We start from the raw sequence: 20,206 nt of genomic DNA on the forward strand, positions 1-20,206 counted from the left end.
TCGGACGAGTTCAAATATGGGTCATCATGGATGAAAAACTAGGTCACATGACCCAAAAATAGAAAAATCTCTAAAGGCTACCTTTTCAGTCCAAATATCCTGGAAATTTGTCAGAAAGGTTTCCTTGATTTCTAGCTCAAATTCAAATATGGGTAATCTGGGGTCAAAACTAGGTCACACAGCCCAAATATGGAAAAACGTTGTTAACACTCTAGAGGTAAGATTTTTAGCCCAAATATCCTTGAAATTTGTCAGAAAGGTTGGTTCGATGATTTCTAGCTCAAATTCGAATATGGCTCACCTTTGGTCAAAAACCAGGTCACAGAGCCCAAATATGAAAAAAACAACCTTGTTAATACGCTAGAGGTAACATTTTCAGCCCGAATGTCCTGGAAATTTGTCAGAAAAGGCTGTTTCGTTGATTTCTAGCTCGAATTCAAATATGGGTCATCTGGGGTCAAATCTAGGTCACAGAGCTCAAATATGGAAAAACCTTGTTAACACTCTAGAGGTAACATTTTCAGCTCAAATATCCTGGAATTTGTCGGAAATGTTGTTTCGTTGATTTGTCGCTCAAGTTCGAATATGGGTCATCTGGGGTCAAAAACTAGGTCACAGAGACCAAATGTAAAAAAATCCTTGTTAACATTCTAGATGTGACATTTTCAGCCCAAATATCCTGGAAATTTGTCAAAAATGTTGTTTCATGGATTTCTAGCTCAAGTTCGAATATGGGTCATCTGGGATCAGAAACTAGGTCACAGAGCCAAAATATAGAAAACCCTTGTTAACACTCTAGAGGTAACATTTTCAGCCCAAATATCCTGGAAATTGGTCAGAAAAGTTGTTTTGATAATTTTTAATTCAAGTTTGAATATGAGTCATCTTGTTTTTTTTTGTTATTTTATTGTTTTAAAATCATTGAAGGTACCAACTTCAAACTTCATTAATTTATTCACAGTAAATAGTGATCTATTTGTGACAAGTTATATACATCTAACCTAAATATTGTATTGAGTTATTGCCCTTTGAATCTTTTTAAACAAATACATATTTGTCAATGTTTTACCTGCCTGTTTAAAAAACCTGGTGAATGGAAGTGCAGACAGGCATCAACAAGTATGTTTGATCGATCATTTACTTTTGAACCCTTTGTCCAATCATGACCAAATTTGGTCAGAATATGTATGAACGTGTTTGATAATTTGATAATTAGCAAAAATGCTCTACTTACCGGAGAGTTATTGTGCTTAAATTATATAAATTACCTAAAATTGCACTTGTCTTACCTTTTTTAGCATTTGTCCAATCAGCACAAAATTTGGTGGGAATGTGCATGGGCATAATACATCAGAGAAGCCAAATCCCAGTTATTGCCCTTGTATATACAGAAGTATGACTTATTGGGGGGGGGGGCGTTACTTAACGGCGTAACCTTTTGAGTTGCGCCCTCCATCAGAACCGCAATTTATAAAGTTTAAAATGTTGACATCGGGGGGGGGGGAGAGCTTTTAACAATGTCAAGTCCGATTAGGTGCATTTTTGGCATATTTAATTACCCTTTTCTCCTTTATTGACTTAAAAAAGTGAACAGGGACGATTTACTCAGAATTACCTGGATCCGCTAGTGATAACCAGGCCACAACCATAGCCTGTACCACTAACCCGGCCAAAATTGTTCCGTACTTTCAAAGAGTCACTTCATATACACACCGACTTAATTAAAAGCAAGTTACTGTCTTTTTAATGCCATGACAGTATAACAGTTTCTACCATCATTTAAATAATGTGGGGAATAATTGCCTCGCGTCCAAATACCGAACCGATTTCCATACCTGATTACATTTAGTTCTGGTATAGTTCCGTCTTAACGCCAAACACAGTCGATGTCAATCGTACTACTTTATTATTTTACATAAAAGCCGAGCTAAACGGAGATCGCCGAATTTGTACGATTGAAATTGTTATCTGCTTTGTTTAATTCAGGTCATCAGAGCACTGCGCTTATTCAACTGAAAAACAACTTTTTTTATGGACGATATTGATTTTGAAGTTTTTAAAGAAGTCTAGACCTAGTGCTCGGAAGGAGGCGGATGGGGCAAAGAAGGGAGCGATGGACATAAACGAACAGATAGTTCGAACGAATGCCCTGTTAGTTGAAACACTCGGAAAATTATCGAGAGCTGAAGGCGAGATACAAAGCTTACAGCAAGAAAAAGAAAAACTTGTTGACGACAATGAGAAACTTCGTAAACGGAACAGGTAAATCAATACTTTATCGTACATTATTCATTGAATGGTTGTCTTTAGTATCAGTGCTAAACTCATTATAATCACGTTAAGATGCAGTGACTATTATATAATTATGTGACTTTTGACACGTTGCCAAATCATTGCCTAACAAACAAGCACATGTTTATCATCGTGTCGAGACCGATTATAAGGTATGGAATGTCCTAAATTAAAGGAGTCATACAGCTTATCGTTCACAGTCGCATTAAAGGAAGAAAAGTAAATTCACCTGTATGCACGTGTATATACCCTTTAATACTTGTATGCTCCGCCGAGATGAAAGTATTTATAGAAACATTAACACAGTTTCCACAACTGATAGGTTTTTCTTTTGGTATTGGGCAGCCCCCCCCCCCCCCCCCCCCGTTCAGATCGGTAACAAGTAGACAAAGCTTTACCGTGCAAATCTTGCGGTTATATTACAACGCTATTCACTTTTTCAAACGGCGGTAGATATTGACCGTTGTCACTTCACTCACTACAACCGTCACTCAGTGAATACTTGGTATCCTAAACAGTGTTATAAATATTCTACCATTTTAGGCCGCTAGGCCGCCAGAAGCTTACTTCATGGCCGCTAGGCCGCTGGAGTGCTCGATCAACTTTTTTGAAAAAAAGTTGAAAAAACCTTTCAGAGTGATAATTTGTGCATAAAAACAGTAAATATATCATTGTTTTAGAAGAACAGGCACGTTTAATGCTTTGAAATAGCTGACTGCTTAATCGACTTTCTTGAATATTTTGTTTGGATAATCGCTAATCGCTTCAAACTGTTAATTTGTGCATAAAAACAGTTGATATGTCATTGTTTTAAAAGAAAATGCATGAAATAGGATACCATTTTAGGCCGCTAGGCCGCCAGGCCGCTAACTTCACGCCGCTAGGCCGCTGAAGTGCTCGATCGACGTTTTTGGAAAAAAAATGAAAAGCGCTTCAGAGTGATAATATGTGCTTAATAACAGTAAATATATCATTGTTTTAGAAGAACAGGCATGTTCAATGCTTTGAAGTAGCTGACTAATTTATCGACGTTTTTGATTTTTTTTGTTAATTATGCTTTAATGTGTTAATGTGTGCATAAAAACAGTAAATATGTCATTGTTTTAGAAAAAATGCATGTATACATGTTTTGAAATAGGTTTCAATTTTAGGCCGCCAGGCCGCTAATTTCACGCCGCTAGGCCTCGAGGTCGCTGAAGTGCTTGATCAACTTTTTTGAAAAAAAGTTGAAAAACGCTTCAGCGTTATAATCTGTGCATAAAACAGTTAATTTAGAATTGTTTTAGAAAAAAAGTTCTGAATAGTAAACAATTTAAGGCCGCTATGTAACTGTATGAATGGAAAACTTTGATTTATCATTGTTTTTAAAAAACGCATTAACAATTGCTTAGAAATAGAGAAAAACATTAAGCCGCCAGGCCGCTAGGCCGCTAGGCCGCCAACTTCACGCCGCTAGGCCGCCAGACTACTAGGCCGCTTACTTCACGCCGCCGCTAGGCCGCTAACTTCACGCCGCTAGGCCGTTAGGCCGCTAACTTCACGTACAAAAACAAATGTATGGGAAAAACGAACGAAATGCCCAACTCGACCACTGACTCACTATATGCTAATGAGGTGGAGAAATGGTAGCATAGAACTTTTCAAACAGTACCTGAGCAATTTCCATAATTATTATACTGGAGATATAACTGGAGAAATACTGAACAGAAGAAAATTAAGCTCCTGTTTCTAAAAAAAAATATGATTTAAGCATATGCGAATGAATAATAAATTATCAATGTTGTTTAGTTAAAAATCGCAGAAATAATGTTTCAATACTAATTGTCTTATTACCTCCCTTTTCAGTTGAATATAATTTAGCTTTCAAGTGATATATTTAAGGAAAGTTACAAAACTTCTATGTTAAAAATAGAAATCATTTGTATATAAATTAATATAGATTTTTGGTATTAGGTAGCCCCCTTGCATTTAAAGGTAGTACTGGGAAAATCGCATACTCAGTACTCAGCCCCAGCGAAAAAGGCTCATGAAGTTCATGAATTTTTCATGAAGGAAAAAATGGCCAATTTATTCATGAAGTTCATGAACTAAAAGTTAATAAAGGTCATGAATTATTCATGAAATAGTTCATGAACTTTTTAATGAAAAGTTCATGATGGAAAAATGGCCAATTTATTTATGAAGTTCATGAACTAAAAGTCATTCAACTAGAGTTCTTGAACCAAATTTCAAGAACATCATGAACTAAAAGTAACTGAACTAAGTGTTTATCATAGGTGGTCATTTTTCTTTCATGAACTTTTTGCAGCAAATTAATATTATGAATTTCATAAATATTCATCAACAAATTTTCACTTTGATCACAACAATTTACTCAATAATTGGAAACTATGAATGTTATGCAATAAACATGTAGAAATGTGATGATCACAACTATTAGTGGATTGTAAGCAAATTAAACTTGACCTTCACATAAATATTCTAATGAAAGTACTTTCAATAGTTATGCAACAGAACACACATTAAATTATAATACTAATTCATTTTTTTTCGTAATGGTTTAAGAAGTTATAATGAAACAAGACTAATCATTATAAAATATGACAGTTCTATGGTTTTGTCAAGAAGTCGTCCATTTATAACACTTCCACTTTTTATGACACATAACACTGTTGTGAGTATATATATACACCTAAGACCTTGCCAAATGATGTAATAATTGTAGATGATGATGGTTCTTCTTCTTTAGGGTAGAATGTGTGTAAGTTTCAAATTTATTTAATCACTGTGACTTGCCAAACTTTTTCAGGATCTGGCTTGTGTAAAGCAGTCCCTCACTATACAGGAACAGTTTTTCACTTCTTCTTTAGTTAAGATAGTGTAACTTATATTTTTGAACAGTTTCCAAAATTAAGCCTGTATCAATGTTGATGCCCACAGCAATTAACATGGAGTTGGTAGATGATTTGATTCTATACTACAGTGCAGTAATATGTATCGCCCATGTCCTCCTTTTCTTTCTTAAATGGCAGTTGTCTTCCTCTGTTTTAAGTTTTTTTTTTCCCTGAAAAATATATAATATTGAATTTAGCTTTTAATGATAAGAAGCAAGTTTAAAATACATAATTAATTCTTTCTTTAAATAAGGCCAATTTTAAATTATTTTAACTATAGAAGATTATAGAATTGATGAGATTTTAAGCTGTTCACATTGAAGTTTCACTATGCAGTTGAAACAAAATTAGCTAGTATTAATTGGAGGTACTGGACGATTCACATAAGCCTCAAAGTAAAACGTGATACCAATTGCGATCTACTGTCAAGTTCTTGAGTCATATGACAGTTAAGGGGCATTGCTTTCGTAGTAGATTTGCTATGTTTTAGAGAAATGAGTCATCCCGGGAAAAACAATTAATTTGACTTTGTATTAACAGCTACACTCACTTCTGGCAAAGATGTATTTGGTTCCATTAAAATCCACTATCACGCGTTCATGACAAGAAAAAACTTCTTAAATTTAAAAATCATCTGAACTAAAACTCTTACCAGTTACTCTAGTCAGTAGTGTTATGAACATGTGAGCACCTGCAGAAATTGTACAGGACAAGTTGGTGGGTTTGGGCTCTGTATGGTGGCAAAGTGATCAGGGTTCAGGCGTACCGGTAACAGGAAAAGTTGACATCCTCACTTTCGCCACATAGCTGAGTAACTGCACAAGTGGTTGTGTATTACTCGTCTCCATTGAGTCTAAAATGAACAATTTACTTTAATGAATATCATAATATAATAAACAATTATGTGTAAGACATGTTTTCTTCACCCAATCACCCAAGAACATTAAATGAATGCAGTCACATATCACAGTTCTAAACTGTCACATATTTTCGCGACTTCTTTAAATTGTCTATATTCCGATCAAATGAAAGTATTACACAAGTGAACAAGCGAAATGACAATACGTTCTAATGATTTTTTTTGTAAAAAACATATAATTCATAATTAGAAAACTCAAATTGACGATTGACATGCTCTTTCCAGAAATTACAATTTACAGTCACTTGCTATTGTCATTGAATAACGTTCTACATTTAGTACATTTAGTAAGGAGTCAAAACCAATTTAGTTCAACAATAATTTACAAGTGATAGGTATAAACTCACCAGTTTGCCATTGTGGTCATTAATGACCTACTCAAAAAAGTAGTAGAGTTTCATCCATTATCGTCTGCAGTACTTCCGGTTCAATTCAAAATGGCGGCTTATTATTGTCATTCAGCTGTGTTTGCAAATTTTGTCAGTAATGAAGACAACTAATGGACTTTGAATTGCTCTAGAGGATAGAAATCATAGCTATTAATTATCTTACCAGCTATCAGCCAATGTGTTACATTTTCACGCTGTGTAATAGTGGAGATTAAAAACTACTGTTTGGCACATTGATGTCATCGCAAACGGCTCAATACATTTGCTTAAACAAAACGTAAGTCAATTTTGAAGTTTAAAAATCATATAAACTACTATGAATGCCTATCAATTATATATGTACAGCATGGTCACTAAAACAGAAGTTGTATGAGCAAACTAATCAAAAAATATTTCAGAACCAGTTGTTTGGGTTTATGAGAAAATCTTCTTTTGTTTTTCAACACCTTGTTAAGAATATTCCTTCAGCCACAAATCACAGATCATCTGTATACGAAGTTAATGAACAAGAACGGTAAAAACATGCCACATCCCCCTCTCAATCCCTGGTGTACCCCGGCCCTGGGGGTGAGTGGGGGAGGGGGGCGTTGTTACAATTGTATGACTGGTGCATTAACAACTAGAAAAGATAAGATTAAATGCAAACTTGAATCTTACAATGCAGTTCTGCTATACTTGAATGAAATGTTCAGGATATTGACAAACAATCTTTCAAAGTTCATGAACTTATTCAAAAGTTCATCAACTTAAAATGTGGTTCATGAACTTTAAGTTAACTGCTCAAAAGTTCATGAACCAATAAATCATCACACTAATAGTTCATGAACTTCAATACTTGGTTCATGAACTTCACAAAAATATTTCAGAGTTCATGAACTTATTTGGAAGTTCATGAATTCTTGAAATAGGTCATGAGCTTTTGGAATAGGTCATTAACTTTTGGAATAGTTCATGAACTTCATGAACCTTTTCGCAGGGGTGGTTCAACTCAGGAATGTTGTCCCTCGTGTATCGGCGATATACACCGAGTACGTACATGAACAAACGCAAAGAGCCAGGGTATCGCACCCGGATCTCTTGTATCTCACTTGGTTTCTTCACGTCTTCTCATGTCTGGATTTGACTGCCAATTGCTGTGACTTCAAACAATGTAAGTCTTGATGGCGTCATTATGCGGTCGATGGACGCGGATGTACTTTGATAAACTCAAATTAACAAATACTTGGCATTAAGAATGTACTTTAGGTAAAATTGCATTTTGTAGGATAATTCATTTGGATACACATCACTAAAACATAGTGGGACTTCAAAAGTTGAACGTTATCACCTATTAGTGATTCCCTATAAACATAAGATAGCATTTTGTAAATTTGTTGTGTTTCGTACGTTTGTTTTCGCAACGTTTCTGGGCACGTACTTAAGTGCTGACAATTTAGCTGACGATATAGAAATAGAGCAGAGTTGCTGACCAATTGCCGACCATATACTGTAGACAAAGAAGGAAAAGATTTTTTTAAGACTTATTTTGTTTAATTTATTATATATACTCCTTAAAGTGTGCGTAAAGACGGATGTTTATGTATTTTTATTGAAAATGGCAGTTCATTGAAATGAATTGAGTATATTTTTTTTGCTGGTTTGGTGAAAAGATGAGAAGATATCACGGATTAAATTACTTTTTTAGGTGTTTCATTTACAATTGTTTGAACCAATTATTTTAATTGTAAATGTAGCTTAAAATGTTAGCCTCACAACCAGTGGAAAACTATCTGCTCTACATCAAAGAACGATCAAAAGAATGTTGTTACCAATCCATTATTTATCATTGTAATTAAGAAATGATTTCTCTTTAATCGGTTGTATTTTCGAAGTTGTTTTGTGGAAAACAAGGCAGACTGTTGCTAATGAAATATTAACAACATTTTGAGCTGTAATTTATGTTTAATTTTATTGTGGCTGAATATTTACAAATCTTTGTAGTCGAGACAAGATCTTTATGACTATTTTTGCACCAAAAGTGACTTGTTTGCATAGTGAAAACAGGTTTATCATACTCAAACAAAGTTGCAATATTAAAAACCAGTGACATCAATATCTGTGTTGTTGTTCTTTTGCTTTCAATGGTTAATACGAATGAACTAGTTCATGTATATGGAAAGGAATTACTTTAAACCCATCGACAGCTGTGCTTGTGCAAAAACTGTAACTTTGGTTTGCCTTATTTATGTCTTTTCCCGAGTAAGCAAGAGACATATTGATTTAGTGCTGTCTGTCTGTCACAAAACTTTGTCCCCTGTAAAACTTATAGTTGTACTGAAACCTGGAAGAAGTATTTAATATAAACTGTAGTTGTGCATAACTAAAGTTTTACCAAAATAGGTATCTTTGAATTCCTTCATAGCCTTGACTCGACATCAGCCATCACCAACTTCAAAATATTTTAATGGTAGATCTGTTTGTGGGCCCGCTGTGATACTTTGTATCACAGTTTTTCTTGTATTTCTTATATCCAGATGCGGGTCGCATCAATATGGTATGGTTGTATCGATGTATTCCCATGACACAACTCCTCATGTAGTTATGCTGTAGGATTTGCATTTTATGTAAGCGGCCTTTTTTTTACCAATTCAGCAATTTACTGGACTTAACTCGCGCTAGCGCTCGTGTTTAAAAACTCGGCGTGGATGTATTAGCTGGAGATTCCCTTAAGTATGCCCCTGTGCCCATACATAAATACAGACAAGAGGGGGAAGCAGCCACAATAGCAAAGGTTAGCAGCTAAATGTTAACTGCTGATATAAGATTGTGTAATAGATACTGTTCGAACAACCCGAAATTGTACAGTTATCCACAAGAGCCTCGGCTAGAGTGTACAATAGCAATTACAAGGGCAGTGGGTAAACGTATAGTACAATTTTTTCAAGGGCAGTGTTCAATAGCTAACGTACGTATAAGTTAAAAACGTAGTTATTCATCCGCACGATAGTTAAAGCACTACTTGTTATCGTTCCAATAGGAAAGATCATACTTATACGGAAACAAAGAAAACACTCTAACATGCAACAAAGCAAAGCTGAAGCATATTGCTGGGTCACCACTGCAGGATTTAGTGCAAAATGTACGTAACATCTCATCCTTGGCAACCCCTTGCACCATAACCTATATAACCTGCACTGTGGTGCCGAGTATGGTAACATCTGTTAGATGGAGCTACGTCCATCTGGCGCTAAGCTCTCGAATCGGATCGGATTTAAACGTACAAGTTATGTTTTGGAATGTGCCTGTATTTTCAGTGGAGAATGCAACACACTTACGAAAGAAAATGCAGATCTGGAGAAAGAAAGACATCGTCTGCGTAGTCGAGTTGAGGAACTTGAAGATGAGATAGATGGACTAAAAAAAAGAGTGAGAGAACTTGAGGAGAAATGTTCTGCTACTGATGCGATCTATAGCGGAAGTGACGAAGCAGGAGAACGGTAACAAATATCGCTTGTTATTAACGGTTTAATGGAAGAAATTGAACTATAACACCTCGTGTAAAATTACTTAAAACATTTATTTTAAGGTTTACTTTGAAACAATGTTTTGGTATTCCCTGCGTTCGGAAGTTTTCACCGAAATGTTAATGTTTTCGCTTTAGATACGTTTTGTAATCTTGTCTTGGTTTATATTTCGATTACTCGTATAGCAGGGTTTGCAAGTGTCGGTCAGTCGACTTGGTGCCCGGTTGGAAGACTTATTCTTGTCCGTACTGTAAATCAAGAACATTTGACGACTCAGCAACTTTAGTGGTCAGCAACTTTAGTGGTATGTTGCACTTGACCTTTAAATGATAGTAGATCTTCTTTGGTTTATAGCTCAAGGTCAAAAGTCATGCCCAATAGTCTTATGAATCTTTAAACTCAACCACACTAGAAACTGTTTGACGAAGGACCATGAAGCTTCAGTTGTAGATGACCATAGACGAGTATATGTTTTTGAGGTCAATAAATCAAAGCTCAAAGTCGCTGTCAACAGTCTTATGGAAACGTTGTCCAAACCATATTTTGAATACGGTGACTTAGGATCATGAAAACTCTGTGGAGGGTTGTCCTTAAGTAGCAAAACGCACTTGCATGGAGCCATAAGATCAAATGTCAATGTCAACAGTCTTGCTAAAACTTTTCGTCTCTAAACAAATCGATATTCGCTTGTTCCTAGGAACATGAAACTTTAATAGTAGTTAACCGCTGATTAGTATGACTTTTGGCTTGAAACAGAAACAGTGGAAAACTCAAATTCACAGAAAATGTAATGTACAGAAATACATAAAAAGCATTATCTAAAAGCAAAAAATGTGAAGAATGAAACTGTTAAACCTGTCTTCGGACAAATTGAACGGTAATTTTACATAAAACATTAGTATACAGCCTTGTTATGCCCTCAATTATGGCGGGGTATAGATTTGCTCTTGACCGTCCGTGAGTCGGTCCGTGCGTTCGACCCGTAATTCTGTCCGTTAGTATTATGAAAACTTGTGTTTCTCAAATTTCCAGAAGTATTTGACCCAGATTCTTGAAACCTTAAGGGAATGATGTTGAAATGATGGAGTTGTGCACCTGGGATCTTGTTTCTCACTGCACTTAGTAAAACCGGAGATATGACCCGTTATTTAGCAAAAAATGGCCTTCCTTGACTTGTGTGGCTCAAAACCACAAAACTATATGACTAAGAGTAATGAAAGCTTAGAGGAATATTGTTTGGGAATGGGGTTCGGCTCCCGCTGCACTTAGTAATCCCAGAGTTATTGCCCTTGAAATAGCAAAATATGGCATTTCTGGACTTGTGTCTATTAAAACTTCAAAACTACTTTATCTAGAGTCATGAAACTTGGGGAAATGTGGTTCAGGTGATAAAGTTGTGCACCTGGTTAAAATCCGTAATTACGTTCGCAATTATTTTGCCAACCTTTGTCAAAACCGTAGGGGAATTTAGTTCAGGTGATGAAGTTGTGCACCTGGTTAAAATCCGTAATTACGTTCGCACTTATTTTCAAAACCGTAGGGGAATGTTGTTGAGATGATGAAGTTGTGCACCTTGGGCTTATTTCCCCGTTGTACTAACTTAAACCGAGTAATGACCCGTTATTTTCAAGAAGTGATATTTCCGGAACTTTTGTCGCCAAATAAACCAAAACTAAAAGGCAAAGGGTCATGAATACTAAGAGGAATGTTGATGGAGTGATGAAGTTGTGCATCTGGGTTTTTGTTACCCGCTGTGCGTAGTTAAAATTAAGTAAATACACTTGAATTAACAAAAACATTGGCATTTTTGGACTTGTGTCGCTCAAAACCCCAAATCTATACGACCAAGAGTCATGAAAGCTTAGAGGAATAGTGTTTGGGTATGGGGTTTCGGTCCCCGCTGTACTTAGTTAACCCAGAGTTATGGCCCTTGAAATAGCAAAAGGAGCATTCCTGGACATGTGTCCAACACAACTCCCAAACTACTTCACATAGAGTCATTAAACTTGGGAGAATGTTGTTCAGGTGATGAAGTTTTGCATCTGGTTAATGTCCGTAATTAAGTCCGCAATTATTTTGCTAACTCGTGTCATTTAAAACCGTAGGGGAATGTTGTTGAGATGATAAAGTTGTGCACCTAGGGCTTAGTTCCCCGTTGTACTAAGTTTAACCGAGTATTGGCCCGTTCATTATCTAAACGTGACATTTCTGGAACTTCTGTCGCCAAATAAACCAAAACTATATGGCTAAGAGTCATGAAGACTTAAAGGTATGTTGTTGGAGTGAAGAAGTTATGCATCTTGGGATTCGTTACCCGCTGCACATACTTAAAATAGAGAAAATACACTTGAATTAACAAAAAATGGCATTTTGGACTTATGTCGATCAAAACTCCGAAACCATTTTACCTAGAGCCATGCAACTGGCGAGAATGTTGTTCAGGCGATGAAGTTGGCTCTTTTTATCCTGCTGCAGATTTTACATTTAGAGTGTTGGCCTTTGAATTAGCAAAAATGTTTTTTTTGGACTTGTTGACCTTGTGTCGCTCATAATTCAAAATTATTAGTCATAAACTCATGAGATCTTTTAGGATCGTATTAAATGTAATTGAGTTGTGTAACTCATTATTTTCGTTTGATGTTAAACAGTTAAATCCATTGCGACAATTGTATTAAATTGAAATGACCTGTGTCGAAATAAAGTCACCGGAATATTTTTTGTGTCATATGTTTCTTAAAATGTATGTTTTGTCTGGCACCATAATAGATATATAGCACATCCTTTGACATGTATCAATAGCAAGTGGTCAACAAAACATATCATGCTATTTGAGTTCAGGTTAAACTCCACTTATGTTCAGAATGCTCGCATAAATACACATAATTGATTCTAATATATATTTTCGACAGCTATATTCTGTAAATATTCGATATTTGTTATAACACACCAGTAATCTCTTTTTTTTACATTTGTGTGAAGATTTATCCTGCCTTTGCAATTGTTGTTATTTCGTCAGTCTGATATATGTCGCAGAATATCAGGAATGTTGATTGATAATCGTCGTTAGGAGTTCTTGGTATATTTCTTAGTAAGTCGTTCCAAAACCAGAAACAATATTCATGAGTATAATACAAGAATCAAATTTGATAACCCAATTTTTCAGTGACGAAACATTGATGAAGACAGAAGCAAGAAACTTTGTTTGGAAACCACGAAAAGGGTGAGCAATAACGATCAATATTTGTCATTCGTTTTTGTCTATAATATAAAGTTCTTTTTACTATGGTAACAAAAATGAAGTAAACAAATAAGAAAAATAAGTTCATGGGCAGAAATGATCAAATGCCTGATCAATCAAAACATATCATTGGCATTAATGGTACGTGAAAATTTCTCCAGAGCTAGGAGCGGTTTCTATCAACTCAATATGTGTTGAATCTGTCTGGAAAACATATGATTGGTTAGCATTTATCAGGAGAACGTTTTTAGCACGATGTACACAGAATTATACATATGTATCTGAAGCAAAATATGTTTTTGATATAAATATGCCTAAATACCAGAGAGTTTGAAAGAAATAAGTATTGAAACCTCAACGACTCTAATGAGACTAATGGAACTCATTATTCCTGTTTCTACATGGTGCTGAATAAACGCTCGAGTTCGACGTATGATATATTCAACGACAAAGCAGTCACATAATTTTATGGCAGGTTGTCCAAATATCGGTCGAATGACTTAACAATTGGAACGCTGATAACTTTTGCCTACTTGTTTGTCACACAACCAAAATTTAATATCCACCCACGGCGATTAATACATAGTTCCATCTTGACGGATATAAATTCAGTGAAATTTCTGACAGAACAGTTCGCATAATCACATTCCTTTTTTGTCGTCTATTTTCCATGGGAATCGAAATAAACCCAGTGGATTTAAATCGTTTACTCGAGATCATGGAACGATTGCATTTAAGCCATTGGCTAACATATTCCAAGCGTCTCTGCGTGCATTGCAGCAAATGCAGGAGTGTGACACAACGACCACTAGAGGAATGTAAACATATGTAAAGCTAACCTGGAATAAAGTTTCAAATGTATTTAAAGAATGATTTTCAGAAATATCATGGTTGACCAAAATAAATCCCCTAATGAACAGTTTTCAGGTTTAAGAAAACTCCTTAAAATTAAATTATTTAGAAGTGCGTATAAACAAAATTAAAATTATATTCAAGAAATGCATACCATGTACGCTCTCACTGACGTTACTTTTATATACACCTCGTGTTTGTCAAAATGACCTATATAGAAAGTCGGAGATTAAGCTTTCTTCTGAAAATTATACGTTTATTTACAAAACATCAACAGAAAGGCTTACTTTTAAATGACAAATCACTGTTATCGTATAAGATCGCGTGTATATACACTATGATTTTATTTTCCAGAATCCAAGCTTCTTTTGTCTTTTGCTGCATCGAAATTTGTGAAAAAAGTGGATATGCTTACGGGTTTACACATGAATTGAGAACAGAAGGTGAGATATCAAAGAACTGAAAGGAAACATGTTCATCAGTAAGACCACAAAAACTCAATCCACTAAAAGATAGGTAGGTGGGCATGACTTTTTTCTCTTTTTTTGCGAACATAAAAACGTACACACACCACAAACAGACCACGCACGCATCAAAATAGCTTTACCGATAAATGATTGAATTACCTCCTTTGAACGGTCATTACTGGGAGAAGACTCTACTGGGGGCTTTAACGTACTTTATATGGCCTAACCTAACACTTGTTCCAATATTTATTTAATAATAACGACATAAAAAGTATAAGCCTTATCAGAGCCAGCATCAAATTGAATACAATAAAAAAGAAGAAATTTAACATATATAATGTAAAAAAAAAGTCCAAGTATCCTCAACGACTGAATACAGACATCACCTGTAAATATATGAATAGCCTTAAAACTATAATGCTTTAAACTTTGTCTCCAAATAGTCTAATAATGAGTGCATCATTGTACAACCCAGGGGAAAAAGTAATAAGAATAAAACATATAAACAATATGGCATATCCTTCGAGATATCAAGATGAAATCTTTAATATACAGTTATTTTGGACATTGTTTTGCAATCAGGAAGTGTGATTAACAAACAGTTTTTCTCAAAAGCTAGAAATGGTATTGATATTGTATATATATTGATCCCAAAGCAAATTAATCTTGAAAAAGGTTCTTTTTTATATTTTCAAAACATTATTGACGTTGCTATAACAAGATTCGCTTAACTTAGGTACATGGAACCTTACATAGAATGTTAAGCAACAAGTATCTTATCAATTTAAGTCAAACGATGCTTCATATGTCATTATAAAATTATTAAAAATAACGTTTGAACTGAAAATTAAAAATAACATATTATGATAACAACACAAACTTTCAACCGCGCTATGACAACCGATCACTAAATGATTCTAAACCAAATATACATGTTTTTGTTGTTGTTGTTGCGTTAAAACTATAACATATCAATTCTTTTTAGCATATTATATTATTCATAATGGTACAACAACGAATTTGCCACCAGTTAAAAACTAACTGCACCAAATTGATGTATTGTTGCATCTAAAGTTACAATTGTTGCTGAACAAGATGGAAAAAAATGAATACAGAATGATGTAATAATTAGCACCTTATAGCTGTTATTCAATATAAACAATTTAAAAAGCGATATTTTTAAAGATTTCGCAAAAAATCTTAATTAAATTAATAATGTTTTCACGAACATCTGGTTTCAAAAACTCTTCGACAAGTTAATCTTTGAATAGAACACTTCCATATAAATAAATAATGAAGATTAAAGTTATTTATATAAAATAATATAGTCATTCTATAAATAATGACACTTTCATCGCAATTCACGTATTCTTGATAGAGAGGAACTGTTTCGTTTAGATTCGGTAAGATAATCATGCTATGTTGTTTTGTTTATGCATTTGATATTAATTAATTTCAACCATTTTATTAACAGAGTTTTGTGTGTAACAGTAAACAATGGAAACTACATGAACAGGCAGTCTTACAATTTTACTAATGCCCTGTTATCAAAGCTAAACAAACATCGATAGATACACCACCAAGAGGAAACACGCAGTACACAATTCACAAAACTGCTACTTAATTTGTTGTAATGCAATCATATCAAATGCCAATGGACCAAACAACACTTTTCCAGCTCTTTTCCAGTTCTAATATTCAATCTCTTTTTTATCTTCAAAAATATGAAGAAAAAAAAATCATTTGTCTTTTTTATTAATTAAACATGGCTAAAATGGAACACTCTTCCACTTTGGCACTATAAGAGTACACGTTATACATTCAGCTACAAATTTATTTACACATGCTAACGCCAGAAGACAAGTATTGCTCTCAGTGTCTATAACTTCTGTTCCAAGAACCCAGCATCGTAAGTTAAATATTGTGCATTTATTACTTAAATGCGAAGCAAACCGCTCTACAGAGTGTGTTCCCAACTCGTGGTGTAATTGTACAAAACATCTGTATGCACTAATCTACTGAGATAATTACTAATTGTATTGTTTTCCCTAGAAATCCAATCTGAAAATATTTTTTTACAAAAACATTCATATCATGAATATAAGATATGTAGAACTTCGGCTGCCGTATTATTTTTTTCAAGCATGTGATTGAATAACTCTCTTTACAGTTTTGGCCTCACGCCAAGTGGAACTCAAATTCGGCTTTAAATTTGACAAAGTACTTATTACCTTCGATTCATTTATTCAAGAATGACAGATTGTACTTATTCCGAGGAAACTTGCTCAAATAAAACAATTGAACAAATTTTATTTCGGGAATCTTGTACCCTCTTTTCAACTTCCGGGAATAAACCACAATCATGGTTCCCGCTTTCAAGGGACCATACCATACTGGTTAAACTCTGCGCTGGAACAGAGATACCAGAGTAGAACAAGCTCGCTTCCGGGAACTTCAAACTATCTCTACCATCAACTTTCGGTGTTGATGTAGCAGTTTTGTGTTTAAAAAGGTACATGTTCTTTTCTGGGATCTTAGAACTATCTCTTACAACTATCTCCGGGGAGAACTATATCTTACAACTATCTCCGGGGATGGTGTACACACAAATGTATCTACCTCCTTAGATTTTGCTGCCATTGCAAAATATTATGTCAAGAGACCGACTTATCTAAACATGGACAATTATATATGACTATGCCTTACCGAACTCTGTGATAACATCGACTTGATTTTTAGGACTAGTAAAACATACACCAATCTCTGCAAATTTGTAATATGAAACCACTATATCCAGAACCAGCTTGATATATTTGACCCTTTGCATTCATGATGGGCGTTACAGCCCGGTCTGAGGTTTATTAAGTTGAATATATAATTAATTAACAGACGAATATTGTTAACCACCCACTTTGAAATGAAAATATTAGTTAAATAACGCTCGCTAGAATTATCACTGGTAGAATATCATAAACACTATGTTTTGCCTGATTAATAGCGGAATCAATCGCATCCACCAGACATGAGATTCTAATGATTGAAATCAACAACAAATTTCGCTTAATATGTAAAATGTGACAAAGCATGACATTTCTCGTCAGCGGGAAGAAAGCCAAATTGCATAAAGTAAACGATGTTCTGACGAATTCATTTGAAACAACGGCTTAATGTCCTGTTTGGCCACTATATTCCGTCGTCAAAAAACATGATAGTTCTATGCCCACTAGTAACCGCTGCCTTCATAACATTTGTGAGAAAATGTCCGTCTGTTGAAACAACAAATGTTGTGCATTGAATTCGTAACTCCTTTTTGGGAATGTGAAGGTTAAAAATCTCTGATGCTCCTTCAACGTTCAATTTGGTGATACGCATATTTAAGATCAAACATGAACAGAATTTAATGTACCTCAAACAAAGCTTTTGCAAATTTGAAAAATTCATATTTCATTTTGAACTGGTATTAAAAGGAATTAAATATACGTGTCAATTGAATACTAACCAAGCTTTTCGTTGCTTCTTAAAAGCAACAGTCAAGCTTTTCGTTGCTTCTTAAAAGCAACAACCAAAGGATTGGCCATATTGAAAACCCCATCACATCGAGAAATGCACCCTTATTTTAAGGTATCGAAATTTCCTTTGCATATAAATTGACATTAACTATGCCGTTTTATTGCGTTTCAGATCAACATTTTCTGGAACCGTCCTTATTCGTAACATATACCCATGCTCCATTACATACAATGTTTTTTTGTTTGTTTTTTTAGTGTCTTCTCATTTCCTAACATTACGTCAAAGCCTATCTACAGGACTAATAAAGTCCCATTTCTTTTTCCGACTATCAAAGTTTTGAAATACATTGTAACCATGCCGAGAACCTTCGTCCTAACGATTCACACTGAAGAATTCTCTATAGACTGATACAAAAGCAGTCCATTTCTCTTTTGTTAAGTTGTTAATTCTGAAGATTCTCGAATTTCCAAATTTCCTACAGGCTCTTCACGGCCCGGGACGTTGAGAAGACTGTTGCGTAGTAACCTGTGTGATATGCGCCAGCGTGGGTTTACTTAGAGATGCGCAGATAGTCTTAAGACCGCAATCTCCAAAGAACTACTTTTATTCATGTCGTTTTAAGCCATTTTTTTTGTCTCAATGCGCTCTATTTTTAGCGTCGAAACCATAAAAGTAGATTGGTTGTGTTGCAGTCCGAGTATGAGGTTTTGCTTGTTCGGCTATTTCCGCGCTGTAATTATGTATCCCGGCGTTTTATTTTTATTACGATAATGCCACGGCATCGCTTAAGTTGGTTTCTTTGACTTTTCCGCCGTCTACTTCCGATTGGTTTTCTGTCACGCTTTGCTCAATCTGTTCTCATCTTCAGAGTTAGAAGCCATGGTATTGGTCTCGTTATTGTCGATCAAGCACTTCCCTAGTTCCAAGAAATTGGCAATGTGGAAACATTTCTGCCTCTGAATGATCAGCGCTTTTACTGAAATATACTGACACTGTGTCATTAAATAATTGCACAAATACAAACATTGACATGCACACTAAATCTAATGAAAACGAATCCGTACAGGTATTTATCTATCCATATAGAGTTTTAACGGTATATCATTTTGCTCATAATGAACTTTATAGAAGCATACTCATTTTGTTTAAATCATAGCGAGTGTTTATGTTGAGCAATAATACGTCGATATTGCTTTACTTAGTGACTCTTCCTCCAAAACAGAATTCACGTTTGCATTATGCTTGTACAGCTCACCAGTTTGTTTTCTTTTGATAGAATTTTTGATTTTCTTTTGCCAGTCAACATGTTTGAATAATTAATAACTGATTAAAACCATAAGTTTCACTTATCTGTTATAACGATGCGCTTTGGATTACCGAGTGTTGATGTCCTGTGTTCTTGCAAAGAACCTTTCTGACGATCGTCCATGTTATCTTTTATAACATATGGCTCCATGTTAAACAATGAAAACAAACTTTCTGTAAAAATAAAACAGCCACTCGATTTCACCACGGAGAGAAACTCGCTAGAACTGATTTCAAACTAATCCTCATTCATATTATATCCAAATTCACTCAAATATTAAACACTTCTTTGTTAAACTATGTCCATGTCCGCTTAACGATGTAACGCAGATTGCTTAAAATCACAAAGCTAGCAGTCTAAGAACGGGTATGCTTTAGTAGGAGCTGTTCAATGCCTTTATGAGTATATCTTTTTGGATTCATATGCGCTCATCACACTATTGGTCTTGGCATGTGAAATTAAGCTTATAATCTTTTTGTTCCAGATCGTATGAAAAAGATTGACGTACCCCCATGGTATTGTCCGGGGGTGCTTTCTGATAAAACACCTACAGCAGTGTTATTAGATCAATCAATGCAACTAATTGATTTTGGATTGATGGCCGAACACCGCTACGTCGAAATGCTTGAGGAAGAATGCGTTGATTGTTTTCTCTTCCGGCTGAGACGGACCAGAAACGAAAAGATATTACAAATGGTGTGTGCATATTTTAAATCTTGTTAAAATAATATCATGACTTACATTTTACATAAAACAATCTTAATTATATACTATCCCGTGTCAAAGATCGCTTGGTCAATTGACTGTGTTATTTTAAGCAGTAGTTTGCAATATAA

The 20,206-nt window shown here is 35.0% G+C and overlaps 1 protein-coding gene across 1 annotated transcript; it reads left to right on the plus strand.

Moving 5' to 3' along the window:
* Positions 1-2,086: 2,086 nt before the first annotated feature.
* LOC128245962 (uncharacterized) lies at positions 2,087-20,093 on the plus strand. The gene is made up of 5 exons (XM_052964180.1): positions 2,087-2,262; positions 9,788-9,970; positions 13,161-13,217; positions 14,442-14,530; positions 19,855-20,093. The coding sequence occupies exons 1-5, from the start codon at positions 2,114-2,116 to the stop codon at positions 20,091-20,093; spliced, it is 717 nt and encodes a 238-aa protein (XP_052820140.1). The 5' UTR covers positions 2,087-2,113.
* Positions 20,094-20,206: the final 113 nt, after the last annotated feature.

This window comes from Mya arenaria, chromosome 9, assembly GCF_026914265.1.
Source record: "Mya arenaria isolate MELC-2E11 chromosome 9, ASM2691426v1".
Classification (NCBI taxonomy): domain Eukaryota; kingdom Metazoa; phylum Mollusca; class Bivalvia; order Myida; family Myidae; genus Mya; species Mya arenaria.

Bases quoted from the DNA above. Each gene is read 5' to 3' on its own strand.
- LOC128245962 (XM_052964180.1), top strand. From the start codon at position 2,114: ATGGACATAAACGAACAGATAGTTCGAACGAATGCCCTGTTAGTTGAA. The intron at 9,971-13,160 runs GTAACAAATATC...CCAATTTTTCAG, and splicing joins AGTGACGAAGCAGGAGAACG to TGACGAAACATTGATGAAGA. The intron at 14,531-19,854 runs GTGAGATATCAA...TTTTTGTTCCAG, and splicing joins ACATGAATTGAGAACAGAAG to ATCGTATGAAAAAGATTGAC.